This window comes from Canis aureus, chromosome 21 (assembly GCF_053574225.1).
Source record: "Canis aureus isolate CA01 chromosome 21, VMU_Caureus_v.1.0, whole genome shotgun sequence".
NCBI classification, from domain to species: Eukaryota; Metazoa; Chordata; class Mammalia; order Carnivora; family Canidae; genus Canis; species Canis aureus.
This window is the reverse complement of record NC_135631.1, coordinates 50975979-50996110: the sequence shown is the minus strand read 5'-3', so window position 1 is coordinate 50996110 and position 20132 is coordinate 50975979. Positions and strand designations below refer to the sequence as shown.

General features: G+C 41.6%; 1 protein-coding gene across 7 annotated transcripts in view; it reads left to right on the top strand.

Annotated features, from left to right (window-relative positions):
- Positions 1–512: 512 nt before the first annotated feature.
- The window catches only part of VSTM2A (V-set and transmembrane domain containing 2A), a 190845-nt gene continuing 171225 nt past the window's right edge, over positions 513–20132 (top strand). For 5 of the 7 annotated variants that reach the window (XM_077864158.1, XM_077864154.1, XM_077864155.1 and 2 more), the window contains exons 1-4: positions 513–653; positions 2537–2703; positions 3753–3803; positions 7515–7851. In XM_077864158.1, coding sequence (XP_077720284.1) covers positions 578–653; positions 2537–2703; positions 3753–3803; positions 7515–7851 — 631 coding nt within the window. In that variant the 5' untranslated portion in view covers positions 513–577. Of the gene's footprint in view, positions 654–2198; positions 2220–2536; positions 2704–3752; positions 3804–7514; positions 7852–13211; positions 18523–20132 lie in introns of those variants that run through there. The other 2 variants (XM_077864156.1, XM_077864160.1) reach the window with 2 other exon arrangements.

Sequence of the window (20132 nt, the reverse complement as noted above, 5' to 3'; positions counted from 1 at the left end):
GGTGCAGGCTGCCGACGCCACAGCCATCCGGCCGGTGCAGGGACACCAGAGAGAGCAAAGTGGAAGACGCCACGCGACGCTGCTCGCCGGCAGGAGCCGCGAGCCCCGAGCCGCGAGCCCCGAGCCCCGAGCCCCGAGCCCGGCAGGTGCGGAGCCGCCCGGCGCGCAGGGGGTTAAAGGCATCATCGCAGCCATTAGAGGGAAAAGTTGCGGCGCGGCGAGCCCGGCGGAGCGGTCCAGCCCGCCCCCCTTGCCCACTCCCCACTTCCCCGGCTGGCGCGGCGCTCGGGGAGGCGGGGAGCGCGGGCTGACGCCGGACCAGCCGCCAGCCAGCCGGGCGCACTGCCGTCCCCGCGCCGCCAGCGCGAGTGTGCACCGGAGCCTCCCGGAGCCTCCCGGAGCCTCCCGGAGCCAGGCCGCCCGCAGGATGCTCGCAGCGTCGCGCCCGGGGCTCCGAGGCTGAGCCTCCGCTGCACTCCGCTTGCACCGCCTTTTTTTTTTTTTTTTTTGGAGGGGGGGGCTTTCTTGGCTGTTGGCTACACTGATGTGACCCCCCCCTTCTCCCCTTTCCGGAACGATGGGGATCTTTCTGGCATACGTTGGATTTGTTTTCTTTTCCGTTTTGTATGTGCAACAAGGGCTGTCTTCTCAAGGTAAGTGTGCGGCTCGTTGGTTGGCACATAGGTTTGCCTGCGGAGTGTGTGTGTGCGTGCGTGTGAGTGTGTTCTCTGTGTTCAAAGAACGACCAAGCAGACGTAGCGCGATCCTTAGGCAAGGAACAGTGGAATAGTGTTCCGGTGTCGGTTGTTTTTCTGCAAAGTTTATTAAATAGGAGGCAAGCTAAAACCGAGAGCAGATGTACGTGGCGCCTGACAATGAAGTGGGTGCCTGGGCGAGCGCAAACACAGGGGTGTGTGTGTGTGTGTGTGAGTGTGAGTGTGTGTGAGTGTGCCTTGGATCCGTGTGCATGCACTGGGTAGCCACTCATGCATACATAATCATGGCAAACAAACCGAGCCGGGGATGGGGGGCTCTCCACGGCCAGCCCTCCTCAGTGGAGGCAGGGTTGCCTTAGAGTTTCCTTTTTCTGGGTCCTTGCGACTTGGTTTGCGTGCGTGTTTATCAAAGGACCCATAAAAAGGCACGACTTGCATTACAAGCAGCAGCGGCGGCAGCAGCTGCAGCAGAGGCGGCAGCCGCCCGGGGACCCCGCGGGCAGGACTTCGCAGGCTGCGGTGATCGTTTCAGCACCACGAACAGATCAGGTCCCCGCGGCCCGACGCTGCATCACTCCCGCCAGCGGAACCGCCGCGCTCCCCCCACCCCCCCTCAGCTTACACAGAAAAGTCGTTTTCACACCAGAATGGTCTCCTTTAACTAAATCTGCGACTTGCTTATGTATAAATACAGGCACACTTCGGTTGTGATCGTTTGGGTGTTTCATAACGATGTGATGCCCGTCTTTGAAAAGTGGGGGGGGGGGTGTGCCTCCACCCCCAAATCAGCCCTGCGGCCCCTCAGCCCTCCTGTCTGTGAGTGTGTGCTGCAGCTGTGCACTTCCGTTAGCCACAGATCTCTCCAGGACTACTTTTAGGGAAACATCAGTTCTTCACAAACATGCCTTAGACACCATAATAAGAGCAAACCACCCAGAGCATTCCATGGTAAAGAAATGCCTTTGGGAGAAGAAAAGGGGGGGGGGGAGCATTTCATTTTTGTGAGTTTCCCCTTAACTCTGTATTCTGCAGACTAGCAGTGTCAAGACTGATAGTGTTCACTATAAAAAACTGAAAAAAAAAAAAAAAATCTCCGGTGACTTCAAAACAGTCTTTACTCTGAACTAAAACCCAAGTGTGTGATTCTCCTTTGCCAGGGGGTGTATGGCGATTTACAATACAATGGCTCGATGGGGACAAATATAAAGGTTAATCTAGGCGGAAAAACAAAAAAAGACACATTCACAGCTTAGAAAGTGAGCATTTTGTTTCCCTGCTGTGGCCTTAAAATCGGGATTGCTAATAATTGTTTTGGTGCATCAGGAATGTGCATTTTGACAGGGAATTATGATGCATTGTCTGGTTACTTGAAACATCCAGTTAGTCATGGATTGTTTAGAAACTTCGAGCAAGAGGCTCTCCTCCTATATTGGCAGATTTGTCAGACGCGTAGCTCGGTGGATCCCTCCGTAAGTTTTGGGTAACGCTGCAGTCTGACAAAAGGTAAATGCATCCACCCGTGGGCATCTCGGCTACCGGGGCTGAGTTCCTTGGCAAGCCCCTTAAGCTTTGCATTATCTGGACTTGGTCGACGACAAAGTTATTTCGGCGTGACACCAAAAAGGAACAGGGACCAGGCCAAGGAAAGGGGGTTGGGGAAGCAGGCAAAGTCCGAGATGTCACAGAAGTGTTTTGTTAGCCTTTTTATTATTTTATTATTATTATTATTACTATTATTATTTTTAAGTCCACGAAAACTGTAGTGAGCTCTCAGGGAAAGGGTCTGGATATCCCAAAAGGATGCGATTTCTGTTTTGCAGCCAAATTTACCGAGTTCCCGCGGAACGTGACGGCGACCGAGGGCCAGAATGTGGAGATGTCCTGCGCCTTCCAGAGTGGCTCCGCCTCGGTGTACCTGGAGATCCAGTGGTGGTTCCTGCGGGGCCCCGAGGACCTGGAGCCCGGGGCCGAGGTGGCCGGTGCGCAGGTAGCTGAGCGCCCCCGCGTCCGTCCCGCTCACGCCCTTGGGGCTCCCGGGGCTCCCCGGGGACCCGCTGGCTCGCCTGGCGCGGGTGGCGCGGGGATGCCGGGCGGGGGGCAGGAGCCAGGAGGGACTCGCGGAGTGTCCCCCCATTAACCCCGGGGTCACCTGCTCCGCTCAGGACCCGCTACTGCTCGCGGGCCGCGGGGGCCACGGTGTGCCCACGTCCCAGGACCGCACCTGGCCGGGCGCTGGGCTGGGGAGGGGGGTTCTGTGTCTCCACCGCGCGCGCGCGCACACCCGTCAGTTGTCACCACTGAGGCTGGCGGAGGAGAGATGGGGAGGGAGGAGTGGAGCGCGGGAGAGTGGGGGCGGCGGGGAGCGCAGGGAGCGCAGGGAGCGCAGGGAGCGCAGGGAGCGGGAGCGCGGGCGGAGGCGGAGGGAAGGGGCGAGGGGGGCGCGGTGGGGGCTGCGGAGGGGGAGCCGCGGGAGCGCTGCTTGGGCAGTTGGGCGCGCGGGGCGGAGGGCCGGTCCGAGCAGGAGGAGGAGCTCTGGAAGAGCCCCCAGCCCCAGGGACGGGAGGCCCGCGGGCCTGGACGCGGGGGGAGGGGGGGGGTCCCCGCAGACTTCCGCGGGCTCCCGGGTGCAGCCCTGCGGGCCCCGCCGGCCCGGACCCACCTCCCCGCGCGCGACTCGCCGGCGCCCCCGCGCGGTCCCGCCGCCCCGACCGGCCTGCTGGCCGCCTGGTCCCCGTGCGCCGCCCCCATCCGAGCCCCGGGGAGGCTGCGCCCCGGGCCAGGTCCCCGTGCGCCGCCCCCATAGGTGCCCCGTGGGCTGGGCTGCCTGGTCCCCGTGCGCCTCCCACAAGCCCCGCGGGCTGGGCCGCCTGGGCCCCCTGCTCCGCCCATCGGTGCCCGCGAGAGCTGCCATCGGAGCCCCGCGGGGCTGGGCCGCCTGGTCCCCGTGCGCCGCCCCCCGCCCCATCCGAGCCCCGGGGAGGCTGCGCCCCGGCCCAGGTCCCCGTGCTGAGCGGCCTCTCCCCCCCCCCCCCGCAGGTGGAGCTGGTGCCCGACCGAGACCCGGACAACGACGGGACCAAGATCAGTGTGAGTATCACGGCGACAGGCGACAGGGGGCGCCTGCCTTTGTCACCTGCCAGGCCGGCCAGGCCCCAGGTGGAGGAGCGTGAGGGCCTTATAGGTCTCTAAAAGCCTTTTTCAAATTCTTGCCCCGAAAAAGGCAATGTCATGGACGCAGGGCGAGAGCCAGCTTTCTCCTTCTTATTTCTCTGGGTACCTACCAATTGAAGCAGATTTAGAGTTGATACAATAAAATCATTCATTTCAAGACCACAGATATTTCAACGATTACTAGAGAGTCGTTTTGCCAACCAGAGTGTGGAACTTTTTTTGTTAGTCTTTTTAACAGTTACAAGACTATAGGAGTATAGGACTGCAATTCTAATCTTCATTCGAAATCACAGAACTAGTTACCCTTTAATAGGAAGTAAAATACTAACTTATGACAATCTTCCTAGGCAGGAAAAAAATTAAAGTATCCAAGAGGATGTTGAAATTATATTGAAAACAACTCAATTCTCAATGTAATTTTTAAGGCATGCAACCTATTTCTAATGAACATGTTTAAAGTCATAAACATATAAAACCAAAAGCCAATATAAATATAAAACATAATTGGAGGAGGTTGACCTATTGAAAACATAGAGATGTATTTCAACTGTATTGTGTATTACTTTTTAATAATTCTATATGAAGTTAGAAATAAAAAGAAAATTGTGATTTTTTGACTATATCGCCAGTGAAGCCTTCTAGAATCACTTTATGTTGCTAGATCTGCTTAGCTCATTCATAAACAGTAAACAAACAAACAAAATAAAAATAAACAGTAAACAAGTTTTCATTACTAGAAATGAAATAGTTTTTATAAAGTCAGAAAGTACAGGGTCTACTTGGCATATATATGTGTGCGTGTGTATGTGTGTATATATGCCATATATAGGAACATGTATAAGTATATATTCTTTTATTTATATTCATTTTAGGAATCTTAACAATCCAATGACCTCCATTAAGAAAGAAAATTTATACTGAGGCTGTTAAAATAGTAAAAAAGTGGTATAAGATTGATATTATATCACAAGCAAAAGTTTAAAAATATATTGTACTAATAGAATCAAAATCTGTAAGTGTATAATCTCAAACTGGAAGCAAATATCAAACAGGAATAAAACTACAATTTATATTCATAAACTCACTTTTTAGAATATTTCAAGTCAATTATTATAGAAACTACTGTTTTCATACAGTGCTAGAAAGCTTTACTGGTAAAATCAATTGTTGACAATACTTATCTTAAATATTTTATTTTTTACATATATAGTGGCTAGATTGTTTACTGACTACTCCTATGTCACCCTTCACCCATAAGTATATCCTCCAAAGACCAGTGGGGAATAGCCTTACACATCTCAAACTAGGGCGCCATACGGTTAAGATACATGATCAAGCACATAACTACTAATACTATTACCTATTCCAGAAGTTCAAGAAGTCTAGTGAGTCAGCAAAAGTTCTAGTTAGAAACTGAGGTAGAACAAAGTTTGTCCTGTTCTCAATTTAACAGAATGACCTTGATCATGTGTCTTAAACCAGCAGTTGTTAACTTAGAATTCTCAGGAAGGCTTTTTTTTTTTTTTAATTTATTTTTTATTGGTGTTCAATTTACTAACATACAGAATAACCCCCAGTGCCCGTCACCCATTCACTCCCACCCCCCGCCCTCCTCCCCTTCCACCACCCCTAGTTCGTTTCCCAGAGTTAGCAGTCTTTACGTTCTGTCTCCCTTTCTGATATTTCCCACACATTTCTTCTCCCTTCCCTTATATTCCCTTTCACTATTATTTATATTCCCCACATGAATCAGGAAGGCTTTTATGAAACACCGATCTGAGCTTTGCCTCCTTAAGATGCAAACGTAATGTTTCCACATTAATCCAAATGAGACCATTTTCTTTCTTTCTTTCTTCCTTTCCTTTCCTTTCCTTTCCTTTCCTTTCCTTTCCTTTCCTTTCCTTTCCTTTCCTTTCCTTTCCTTTCGGGAGAGAGGGAGGGAGGGAGGGAGGGAGGGAAGAGAGAATCTTCAGCAGGCTCCACGTGCCCAGTACAGAGCCCTGAAGGGACTCAATCTTATGACCCTGAGGTGAAATCAAGAGTCATAGCTTAACTATGTGGCCAAAGCCACACAGGCGCCATTTTCTAACAAATGAGACCATTTTCCAACAGCTCCCTAGATGATTTTAATGTGCTATCAATGCTGAGAATCAAAACCCAAACCCCCAAGCCTCAGTTTACTTTAATGTAAAATAATAATCATGTAAGTACTCCAACTATTTCAAACTTTTGTTAAGAGACTCAACTGAGGCTATATTTGAAACTATTAATCCCTATTCTTTTTATTTATTTTTATTTTTTTCCTATTCTTTTTATTGTGTTTGTATATTAATATGTAATTTTTCATACAAATAAATATATACCATAGTTGTGGTTCAAATATTGGAAACTATTTGTATATATGACTCTGTATGTAAAAGACAAATAAATACTCAACACGTTTTCTTACTTATGGCCATTTGAAAGTGTAAACTTCCCTCACTTCTTTTCACTATCTTTCAAAATCATGCAAATCCTTAAATCCTGAGTGTTTTAGGAAATCCATCATCCTGTCAATCATGGATAATATAAGATTTATGTAAAACCTAGCTGTTCTGATAAAGATGCTTATGAGTATACGTGTGAATATGTGTATTATGCATAACACAAAATCACATATACTTTTAATATTTACATATCATTTTGCTGTTAATCTGGCATAAAAATTATTAGAAGAAATATGAGAGCCAATTTCAATTTTGAAAATCAAACCAGTGTCTGATTGATGGCATCTCCAATTCCAGGAGCCTAAAGACACTACATTGGCCAGGGTTATGCACTCTGACCCTAAGACTCCAGGTGATCTTAATCTGTACCCCAAGCCATTCCACCCCATAACTTTTGGTAAAACTGCACCAAACAGGGATCTCTGGGTGGCACAGTGGTTTAGCGCCTGCCTTTGGCCCAGGGCGCGATCCTGGAGACCTGGGATCGAATCCCACGTCAGGCTCCCGGTGCATGGAGCCTGCTTCTCCCTCTGCCTGTGTCTCTGCCTCTCTCTCTCTCTCTCTGTGACTATCATTAAAAAAAAAAAAAAAAAAAAAAAGACTGCACCAAACATTTGAGAAGACTGTTAAAGATTCAAGTCTATTTTGTTGGTACCTTTAGTGAGGCACCCTAATGTGGGGATAAAACATCCTCAAATTCTGTTGTGATCAACAGAATACTTTTGTGATCTCTCAGGGCTGTTGCCAGCAGTGAAGAAAAGAGGCTGTACAAACTCCATCCTTTACCATATTCTGTTTGTGCTTCATTTGGCTGAGCTATCCAGGCAGAGGTCAGTCTCATGGTTGGAAAGTGGCAAAACTGCTACTGGAACGTGGGAAATGGGGACCACGTGGCTACTGGAATCTGGCGCTGGCTGGATTGAACTAATTATTCCATGATTTTGTGAAGCCAGTTGTTAATGCAATGGGATAAATATGACCTTCGGATTTGACTGTTGAGAAAATAAATAGCTCTCTGACTGTGGCTATGAGGCTATTAAGACCCTTTAATTTTCCCACATTAGCAAGCTCAGGAGCAAGTATGGGAACAAAATCATTTGATGTAGCACTTTATTATTTTTTTTTACCTGAAATTTTTCAGACAGTGAAAGTCCAAGGCAATGACATCTCTCACAAGCTTCAGATTTCCAAAGTGAGGAAAAAGGATGAAGGCTTATATGAATGCAGGGTGACAGATGCCAATTACGGAGAGCTACAGGAACACAAAGCCCAGGCCTACCTGAAAGTCAATGCCAACAGCCACGCCAGGAGGATGCAGGCCTTCGAAGCCTCGCCCATGTGGCTGCAAGATATGAAGCCTCGCAAGAATGTCTCAGCAGCCATTCCCAGCAGCATCCACAGCTCTGCCAACCAGCGAATGCACTCCACCTCCAGCCCTCAAGCGGTAGCCAAAATTCCCAAACAAAGTCCACAATCAGGTATGGAAACCCATTTTGAGCCTTTCATTTTACCACTCACAAACCTCCCCACAGGAAGATTGGTCAAGTAGGGTAGACGAATTGATGTGTGATGGTTTTAATTGAGACCTAGTTCAGTTGACATAATGATGAGATGAGGCACGGGGAGCTTGAGGCTCGCCTTCACAGAGGATGTGAGTTGCCCCCTTAATCGCTGACAGTGCTTCATATACAGGGACCTAGGAGCTGGACTTTTTTTTTTTTCCCTCTGTATTTACACATTATAAGAACAGTAAATCATGTAATCTTGGTTGCATTATAAATGCATGTTCATTTTCTCTACAGATTTATGTATTGATAATGGCCCAAATTAAGAGACTTTCACTTAATCAAAATGTAAATGAAAGAGACACAACACATTTTCAGTGGCCATAGCTTTAAGGCAGGATTGTTTTCCAAGGGCTTTTGATTTTGAAGGAGAAACTTCAGCTGCCTGTGATGAAAGTGATGATGATAATGGGAGGAAGTGAGGGGGGATGAAAGGCAGTAAGTGGTGCAGAGATAAGGCAACTCCCGTAAATGTGCCTTCGATGCCAATTTAGGAGCTTAGTCACACATTTCCAAAGTCAGCTGTGCAAGTTAAAGCTGTTCTGAATAGCATTAATTTATGCAATCACTCAGCCAATGGAAACTCATTGAAGTTTTAACCTTGATGTGGGATAAAGGCTTCTTGGAATGAGCAGTACCCTGCACGACCCGTGACTGTTCTGTATTTTCTTCAAACACTTGACGTAATATTACAGGATGAAGGGAGCATAAAAATACTGATCGTTATTTAAGTTTTTCCCTTTACACTTTATCATTGAAGAATTATTGATACTACTATTGATAATAGAAAATTATGTTGCTAACATCCAAGGTCACTTTAGCCATTAAATACGAAACCTGGTCACTTCATTCGGATGATTTCAATTACCTGTGTACATACATATTTGTATATATGTATATATACAAATATTGTGTGTATATACAATATACACACAATTGAACAGCACTTTTTCCTACTCATGCATCATGTGCTAATGGATATGATTTGTCGAAAGCTTCACTGAGGGTCCCTGGGAGTTTGCATTGCCTTTAAATGTAGGTGAGCAATTATCCCAGCATGCCTTGGTCATGGCAGTTTCTGCCAATCTGATGAATACATAGTTTAGTCTTCCAGCCTCTCCAAGGCTCAATTCGTGTGGCTTTGTTTCATTTTCATCTTTATCATCTTTTTTGTTTTTCAAGTTAAAGAATAAAACCATAGCTAGAATATATATGTACCTATATACATATAGGCATGTACATCCACATACATATCTGTATATATATGTATATATATATCACACAGAAATAGCATCTAGAGTTAGAATTTTTATAGCCATTATTTGGTAACGACTCAGTGTTTTTGAAGACACTGTCCCCCTCTCTTTGATGCAAAAACTAAAGAAAAAGCCAGATGCTAAATGCAAAATTACAGAGTAGCCTCAGCAGACAGTTTAGGACCTTATCTGTGAGAAATCCAAATCCATGAAAGTCACATTATTAGCATACATAGAACATTCCAAACTACAAATCATAAATCTGTTTCATTGATAAAATCAAATGGATTGCCTAGTCCAATGGAGGAATCTAAGCATGGAATGAAATGTTCTATTTCTAAATTATTTACTTTTAGATTAAATAATATACTCTTAAGAGTATCTATTTTAATATAATTTTCTTAGTGTTGTGATTGGAGCTAAATGGTACAACTCTAGATATCTTCTCACATTTTTCAAATAAAAAAATCACTGCCTAATCTCACTACCAGCCTTACTTGTTGAGCAAGATGGAAGAAGGGATGCTGACTTCATGGAAGTCCGTACGCATCCAAAGCCTTCTGCCTATAACAAAGATTAATATGAAATATATCAAAATCTTTAATTTCTATTTTTTTCTGCCAGTGAATACTGGAAAATATTTTCGATACAATTAATAACACTTTTTAACTTCTAGTTCAGAAGCTGGAGTGACCTAGCCACTCATTCTATACATGTGTAAGTTTCTGTACTTGCACAATTATTGCATAAAATACAATAATTTGTATTTTTGGACGGATATTTATATAGTAGATTCACTGTAATACCTATATCCTGATTTATAATTTTGCTTTATAATTTTCCAGGTTATATCCAAATAAAGCTGATTTCAATACCCATGCTTCATTTATTCACTCTCCATCCTTTCAAGAGCTTCTGTGCCAGGCACAATGATTCAAAAATGGGAGACATACTTCCTCTCCTCAAAGAGTGTACATTTTTATTTGTGACCAAACAAAATATCTGTAAATTCCATTGACCATGCCTCTTTTATTTTTCTTATTCTATTAAAGGCAAGACATGATGAGGACACAAAAATTGAAATCTTGCTTTTACAGATTAAGAGCGATAGTAGCTTTTTGTGTTTTCACTTACTACAAGGAGGCATGCTTCATCCATGGTACATAGGACACTGTGATATTAACCTGTGTTACAAAAGGCTGGTTAATCTGGCCTTTTATCTTCATGAAAGTCTTAGACTTCGTTGATTTAGGCCAAATCACTCAACTCTTATTCATAGTATTTTTCTGTCAAAGAATGCCTGTCTCTATGCTGGGAAAATATTAGCTGAAAGTTATTCAGTATATATACATAGATGTAATGTGCAAATGATCATAGAATTAACCAGTTTTCCTAAAGCAGAAATTTACATGAAAAAAAGATAGAGAAAGAGCCTCTTAGCATCTATACACCACAAGGTAAAGATTTGTCATTTAATATAGCTAGTCTCATATTTTTTCCAGAAGTTAGTAAGCATGTGACTATCCCCTCCTGCTTTAAATGGTTTATCTTTATGACATCTCCTTTTAAATTCATTTGATAATCCACAATTAAAACCAAAAGAATGAGTAAGAATGATAAAAGCAAACAGATAAACAAAACTTGGCTTTTGCAACCCCTTGTTTTCTCATCTCCAGATCTTTCAAACTTTCACCAATTTTGTGCCTCCATAACTAACATTAGAAGAAATGTCCTATAGATGTTCTGAGGAGGACAAGTTCCTGATTCTAGTGATGAGTGGTTTCGTTTCACCTTCACAGAGAACACGGAGACTTCCTTGAGCCTCTCCCCTCCCCTAGTACCTCACTATACTATACCATCCTCTACTTGTGTCTTCCTTCTCATCCTGCTTTCAGAAGCCAAAGAAACCCTCCATAGTCCACCCCTCTAGTTCCCGCTGTGTTCCTGTCTTCTTTCCCCCTCTACTGACCACCCCCCAAGCCCTGAGAATTGTCGAATCAGCCCAAATCCAGCCCCATCCGCCTCCCTCTGCTGCCAGCCACCATCTCACAGTGGGCGCCACCTCCTGCTCCCCGTCTTAGCACCTTCTTCACTGCTGGCCCTGCAGCCTCAAACCCTGTCCCCTCCCCAATCCTGAGCAGTTGCTAGGAGCCCCTGTCCTCTGGTGTCGTCTTGATTGGCTGTTAGAGTTCCACCTCTGTTTGTTGGCTTCACCCCCCAGATGCCTCTCTTAAATGTGGTCTTGTCCCATTCCCAACTCCTTTATCTAATCATCCATTGTTACGATTCCACTGCTAACTCTCAAAAAATTCCTTCACTCAGGTTTCCAATCCTGATTTCTTTCTGGAGAGCCAGAGTCGTGTTCATTATGGTCCCCCAGGACATCTCCACATATGCCTCTACCAGCACTGTGGCAGGGTAGAGACGGCTACACATGTGTTGACTGGGCACCCATTGGGATGTGGCCACTTTGACAGTAAGGGTATGAAGTCATGTTACGCAAGAAATGCAATGCCAAGTCCAGACGTAGCCTTCCTGAGGGCTGGCAGCAGCTGCTGTGGCCCCTTCGAAGCCAGGCACCAGATACAAGTGCAGCTACCTTGAGTCCACCTGACGGAGTGAAGCCCAAGCAGCCCAGCCTATAGCGCCAGCCCCCGCTGCTCTTTCAACCAGCACTGCACAGCTGAGCCCAGCCAACATTGACTCGTGAGAGAAAAAATTGTTTGAGGGTACAAGTTTTTAGGGTGGTTTGTTTCCCAGCAATATCTAGGTTGGGCCCCTAAATGCAAACACTCAAAACTGAGTTTATCTTCACTTCCTCACCAGAAAGATATGTTCTTCCTCTAGTGTTCCCAGAGTCTTTTCATGACATCATCACAATCACAGGTCTTGTGGAAACCTTGAAAACATTCATCTCTTCCTTCAGTTGCCACAATGAATTAGTCATTCAGTCCCATTGTTTCAGTCAACAGGGACTTCTTTCTCAAGATAGGCCCTCTTCACTTTCCCCATCTCTTGCAACAGCACCTAATACTTTACCTACTTAAATTCCAATGCATTAAAATAAATACATTCTAATGCCTTGAACAGATCACAACAGAGGAAGTATGAAATAATTAGTATTTCCAAGACACCATCACAAACTTTCAGGCCTAATTTCCACCCTTGTTTCTCCTGAGTTCCAAATCCTCACGCCCATAATCTTTTTAATTGGTATTTCCTCAATGTTTTCAGATTGCTGTCTTACCTCTGTGACTTTGCAAATGTGTTTTCTCTGCGTGGGTCTTTCCCTCTGAGCTGAGTTCCTACTCAAATGCAAATTCTTATATAAAGCTTCCTCAGATCCTCTTGGAATTGGTTATTTCCTCTTTCAGGGCTCGGCAGCAACTTGTTTACACTCACTTTGAAGCCATTATTGTGCATTGTAGTGTAGGAATTTTTCCTGGGGCTTTCCTCCTCTCCGGGCTGGATTCAGCCCTACATTCTGGGAAGCCTCTGTCTCAGCACAACCGGAAGGTTGGTCATCCAACAATAACTTCTAGGCTACAAACATTACAATTTGCATTTGTATCCCTCCAGGTGCCCAGAACCAGAGGAGCTCCTGTTTGCAGGAGAAAAGGAATATATAGGGACAGTAAATCTTTGTTTTCATCTTTTTTCCTTATAATTATATTTGCATAAATAGATAATCCTGCCACTATTCCAAAACTGACCCAGACTCTAAACTGTGTTTCTCAAAGTGTCGTGCACACGACCTAAGCCAGACTCAGCAGGGAGCTCGTTAAAAATTCATATTTTAAGGCTCCACCTAGCAGCTCTTGAATGAAAGTCTCTGAATCTAGGACCAGAAATAGGCATTTTTATGTGTAGCAAATTGTGAAAATCATTAGCTCTAAAAAGTTCTTATGGATGGGGAAAATAATTGTATCATTTACTAGGAGATGTGTATGCATGTGTGTGTGATGCTACAATATGTTTTCTTTTTTTAGAAACGGGTCTTTTCCCATTATTTTACAGTATTGAGATGGACTTTTGTGAAACTGTTCTCTTCACTCGTGATCAACAGCTGGCGCTTTTAAGAAAACTGGCCGTGGTTAAGGGGTGGTTATGTTTCTACGTGTGGAGTCTCTAGTCACTCGGCAGGGATGCTGATTCTCTGAACTCCAAAATATGATTATTGTGTTTTCACCATGAGGTGAACCTGAGCATTGAGAGGCAGCTGTTGCTACAGCTGGTAGAAGCCAAGAGCTCCCCGAAGCTCCTCTGCTGCTGATAACCATGGCTGCTTTCCAAAAGTGGCCAGATTTAGCAAGAATGGTCCTGAAACAGAATTCAAAGCTGGTAGGGGGAGGCAGATGAGGGGCTGAGGGTCTTGCAGGAGATTGTTTTCCTCATTTAAAAAAAAGAGGAAATGATGTGTTACATCTAGGTAGAGAGCCAATAACATAATTTAGACCTTAATGTTGATTTTGGTTTAAATGATCCAACTTGGCTGCTTACACAGGTTAAATTAATTTGATCATTGTAATTCTATCAGCTAAATGGCTGCTATGTAAATCAAGTGTCTATGAATAAGATGAAAAATAGATTTGAGGCAGTGCTTTAGATAATACAGGCCACGGAATCCGTTAGAGCTGTGTTTGAACCGGAATTAAGTAGATTAAAAGTCTATACTGGCTAAATTCACTCATAAACCATATTTAACTCATTGAAATTCAGTAACTAGCCGAGTCTATAAAACCAATGCCCAGCTATATGTTGGAAGGGCTTTTCTGTGCACGACTGGCTACATTAGGGTTCACGTGTGATTTCCAAGAGCTCTGTAATTGAGGAGACATAAAGCAGAATTGCCAATGTTGCAAGCTCTTATCTCTAAAGATTGCATGATCCTCGAGATTTCAGGAAGCTGCCAGGGGAGCTGCTATGTGGATAGATGACCAAAGGTTTGAGAAGTTGCTGGAAAGACTTAATTTTGTGGGTCAGAGTAACACATTTTCTAGAAAAGACAAGGGTCCCTTCTCCCAAGAAACACTGCTGCCACCTATAGCCTAACACGGAGCATTCATTTCAGCTGCAAGGGGGCAATGGACACAGAAACAAGGGAAGAAGGAAGGCCCTTCCCATGTCATCTCCATCACTCACATAGCTGGGCATGTCTCCCTTTCCTCATCTGTTAAATGGGAACTGTGGTATAAATTTCACCAAGTTTTGAGGATTAAATGAAATCATATACAAAGAGAGCTTGGCATTGATCAGGCCCTCAATAAATGATAACCAGCTGCTGTATTAATATGTTAAATGTTGCATATGCTTTTTTATTATTCTGATTATTATTGGGAGCAATGAGGTGCTGAGAGGAAATGATCTAAGCCACCTGGCTCTGCTGTGGTGAATATTTTCCTTACTGGGTGTGTGTAGGTGAGGGGTTAAAGAAGACTGAGTCTTCATTCCTGACTTATGTTTTATCATGTAATTTCATGATACTTGAAAAATCTTGATAAAGTATCAAGATACTTGATACTTTGAAATTTCATGATACTTGAATTTCATGATACATGGACTTTCTTTTTTACTTCTGTCACAATACCATTAACTTATGATAAATATTCCCCTATATAATGATACTAAATATATTAGCCACGAGCTGTCTTGCCCAAGGTCGTAACTAGATCTTTACTGTAAAGCATAATAAAAATTCCAAAGGGTTGTTAAGAGTTTGAACTCTGTGGCCTGAACAAATAACATGTTTTTGGAAACCACAGTTATGCATGCTGGCTGCTAACATAATTAAATTCAAGCTTTCAAAAAAGACCCTCGGAATTTTTAAAATCATACAATAATTATAGATACATCTGAAAACAAACAAGTGAGAAGAGTTAAAAGCTTAAAAAAGAGAGAAAAATAAAATGGATTTAGAACCCAAAAAACCCTTTGCTTATTTGTTGAGTTAGCTGTGTACAAAATATCTCTGAACCTCAAGAGCCATTATTCATAAAACAGATATTAACACATAGGCCCTAAAGGCCATTTTCAGCATTAAGAGACATGATGTATTTTAAATATCTATCAGAGTAAACTTGGCACCAGAGTAAGTTCAGCAATGGTTGGTTGCTTCTTTTTTTACCTAATGGACTTTAAAGCATATTATTAAATAACTACGATTTAAAAGGGTAATAAAGTAACATAAATATGAATAGAGATGAAAGAAAATAAGAAGAAGCCTGGAAAGCTCTAAAATTACATAAAATATTATAATATCTGGTGAGCTGAAAATATAAGAATTAAGGAGGGATTTATTTGATTAATAAGTGACAAAAGGAAACATTATAATTTACGATATATATCCAAATGAACTCAAATTAATTAAAGAGCTAAGCAGAAAAGCAAAATCAGATACAGACAGATTAGCATAAAATCAGAAGCCTGAGGCTTTGAAGATTTAAAGTTACAAAATATACAAGTGAAAATAACATCTTACTATAAGTAATTTATAATATTTGTTTAATTAAATCCAATTTAAGTAAAAAGTGGTAACAGTAGACAAGGATATATATGTGTTTAATACTTAGGAAAAGAAGAAAATAATCTCAGGTTTATATATGTTATGATTATGTAATCCATTCCAAATGATTTGGAGATATCGAAATAAACTTAAATCAATTCTCTATTTGACAGCAAAACCCAAATAGAAAATATTTGGGGCATAATATATAATTTTCAATAGTAACAACAACAAAAACTATAAATTATCTAGTTTTTTAGAAACCATAACAAGCAGTCTAAATATGAAGACCATTAGAACACTTTGTTCAGAGAGTTTAAGTTAGACTAAATGAATGAATATGTATGTTTTTGGATGGACAATCTCAATTTTAAATATGTCAGATTTTTCAGAAGTGTTTATAGACTTGATGCAGTCTCAGTCAAAACCCTACTCTTTTTTTAAAAAAACTTGACACCTATAATTTTGGCAAAGATTTTTAGAATCCGTGTTTATCATCAAGGTTACAGTGACTCAGGCATTTTGCTATATGATGACTTGCACGGTGAATTGGTACTTCCCTTCTGGAGGAAAATTTATCTGGAGGGAACAGTCACAGGGCTTTAAATTGTGTGGCTTCTCCTGCCTGAAGACATGCTCCTGAGAGGAAATTCCCAAAAGATCAGTAGTAAAGCAGGCCCAAACCCATGAGACCCAGGGACATTTCTCACAGAGGCCTTCCCAAAATTGCAAATGCCCAAATGACCAAAAGTAAGGAAGTTGCCTAATGAATGTGTTAAAATGTAAAACCATGCAATGAGTATTACATAGCTTCTAAAATTAAGTTTTAGTGAAATTAGATAAGATTCAATATATAAAAGAATGAAAAACAGAGAGTACAAAACAGTATTTTTAAATCAACCTGAGATACTTCCATAGAAAAATGATAAATATACGAAAATGTACATCAACAATCAATGTTATGATTTTTAACTATTTGATTATTTTATGTGTATAATTAACATTTATACAATGTTAATTTATTACTTTTGTTATATGGAAAAAAACACATTATTTACAATTTCCCAGATTTAACCATAGGCCAATGACAGGGGCTCCTGGGTGGCTCAGTCAATTAAGCATCTAACTCTTGATTTCAGCTCAGGTCATGATCTCGAGGTTGTCAAACCAAACCCTGCATTGGGCTCTATGCTCAGTGGACAGTCTGCTTAGGATTCTCTCTCCCTCTGTCCTACCCCTCAACATGCTCTCTCTCTTTCTCTAAAACAAACAAATCTTAAAAAAAAAAAAAAAATGAACCAATGACAGTTCATGAGAGAGAAAATTAACAAAATATATTCAACAAATTTAAAAAGGCAAAGTAAAATAATGGATATGATTGTAGAGGTCGTGACAAATTAAAAATATGTACATATGCACATGTGTGTACACATGTGCATATATACATTAAAAGTACTAGTATGAAAGTGGTATACTCAGAAATTGCTAGTAGCATTGAAATTAAGAACACTGTATTTTATTTACTGGAAGCTGGATGAAGAATCTGACCATCAAATTATTCTTTTTGTTTTTCAAACATAATGAGTGTGCTCTTGATAAATTTATTTTGATTAACCTAATCAAGCACATGTAAAGTCCATAAATTAAATATCCTGCAATCATTTTTCCTCTCAATAGTATGACTCATTCAACCCCAATTCAGAAGGAGTTCAGAGTGGTGAGCAATGGTGCAGTCATTGGGACTGTCAAGGAAAATTAGTACCTTGGAAGATTTATAAATGATAATTATGTTTTATTTAATATGTCTTTTAAAAAGTCTGAGAGAGCATTTTTGCATGAATTTAGAACTTTATATGCATAAAAAATACCAATATAGGTTAAAGTCTTAGTGCTTGAATTAAAGCAAATTGTAAAATTAGGAGTTAAAATTCCTTATTCCACAAAACTGATGATTGTGGAGCCATTGAAAAAATAAAAAGTAAGGAATCACATGAAGGTTTTTTGTTTTTGTTTGTTTGTTTGTTTTTTGCCTTCATAGGAGCATTTTTAATACAGATAAGCATGCAGTCACTGTACATTTTTAAAGGGTCTTAAGCATTGTGCAATGAGGGGGGTCTATTATGGGACTGATTTTTCTGTGTTATTTATATGTTTTATGTTATAGACACATTCTCAGCAGCATCTTCAGTCATTTGGAATATTTGAGTTTTAATTTTTCTGATTAAATACATTTATTAATTTTCTCATTTCTCTTAGCATTGTAAATGGTTAATTTGAAAAATACTATGGTTAGGGAGCAAGCAATAGAAACACAACTAAATCGAAAAAAAACCCTTTAGAATGTAACAACTCAATTTCAAACAATCTTCAAAATACTTCAAAATACAAGTATTTTGAAGCTAAAGCTATGTCTTGATATTTTTGGTGTTATTTCAGTGTCTAGCATTGTGTTTAGCATGTAATTAGAGTTTAATAGATGTGTAAGGATTGGGTATGATGTTTTGGTTTATGTAGAGGACAAACCACATAAGATAATACCACTGCTGAGAAGATGTATGAATTCTTATGTGATTCGGTCAGTCTCTAACAACACAACCCAAACCCCCTGTGCGTTAATGCGGAAGGCACTTGGGCCGTCGTCCTTCATTACATACCATGACAACAACAATATTCATTTACTTGAAATTATATTTAATATCAAATTATGTTTAGGAAGTTTGATGAGCAGTCCTTGGCAACTGTGTACTTCTATTGTATCTGCATGTCTTGATAAAAAGGATATGGATTAAATGTATGTATATTGCTTCATCTCTGTGAGTTACTTAATTCTGATGGCTAAGGTCATTTCTGTTATGACGATCATTTATAAAACATTCTAATTTAGATAATTTTGAAATAGCTGGATTAAGGAAAAGGGTAAAACCATTGGCTCAAATTTGGAAAATATATCGGTAAAGTCTTAAAACATTTTTCTTATGTTAAAATAAGTGTGTTTTCTGAAGCTATTTAACTGATGTTTTTCTATATCCTGTTGGCATTAGGTCCTCAAATAGTTTTTTCCTCAAAAGCAAACATTGCTGAACAATTAAAATTAATTTTTAAATGTAGGCAAATTACTGTATGAATTATGTTGATATCTTTACTTTTCAATTTATATAAGAAGATAAGTGAAAATTGAAATTGCTTATTTGCAGATTTTTTATCTTCTCTTTCCTTTACTTCTCTGTCTTCACTTTGAGTGTCTGAGTTGCCATTTCTGTAAAAATGTGAGCTGTATTTCTTTCTTTGATGAAGGATTCTTCTCTGTTGATGTTGGAGAGGGGCATCTATGACAATGTGCAGGAAGAGCGTAGGTGGAAAGAGAGATCCTTTATTTCACCAACTAGTGAGTGATTACTCAACTCTGAAAATACAACTTGCTTCCCTCTCCACTCAGTCGTCAGTACTTGTAGCTGTGGGACATGTTATATGAGCTTTTCTCACTCACTAGGGCACGCTAGTCCAGCACACTCTGATGCAGAACCATCCCACACTGTCCCCAGTTGTCCTCATTATTTCCTCCACTCCCCACACTGAACGTGCTGTTTAAGCTCTTTGAGAAATTTGCCATTGCTCGTCAACACCATCAGTGCCACAAAACCACATGTGTATATGGTCCCTGATGGAGAATTTGTGATCATTCCAACAAGATGTGGATTAATATCCACCTTTGCATTATGAATAAAGAATATGCTAATTAAAAATGAAAAAACACACACAGAAGGCATATTTAAACTCTATGAGTAAATAGTTGCAAGCCCCTGAGCAGCATTTATTCATGTCCAGGTGAATTAGTGCTAATAATACATCATTCTTATCCAGGCTTTAAAGGAGTTATCAAATGAATGTGATATTAGAAACTTCACTGTCTGGAAACATTTTGTTTTCCGCTAATTTATATTCTTCTCCATTCCATTTTGTCAAAACAGCTCATATTTCCAAGTATTTCTAACAGGCAAAATTGAGAAAGGCTAGAGAGGTTATTGGCATGAAAAATCTCCAGAGGAGATTAGCTTGTAGATTGAAACCGAACTAGTTTTGAATCTCAGCGGCATCACCTACTAGCTGGGTAAACTCACACATGGCAGTTTCAACTGCTTAGCTCCTTAATTAGGAAAATGATGATAATAACTTCATGAGACCACAATCAGAGGTAAAGAAATAATAAGTGCTCAAGAAATGTTTGCTCCTCCTGTGTGTACCAAGATGAGTCTTACTTGGATGAATGAGTTGCAATGAATGTGTTGTTTTGGGATACACCACGGCCTCAGCAGGTGGGAGGAACCATCACTTTACATGCTTGTTCTCAAGTCACTGTAGAAGGTGGAAACCCTGAAATCCTGCCCGGACTAGGGTCTGGAAGATTCTGTGGTGAATGGCATATCAGCCATGCCCCT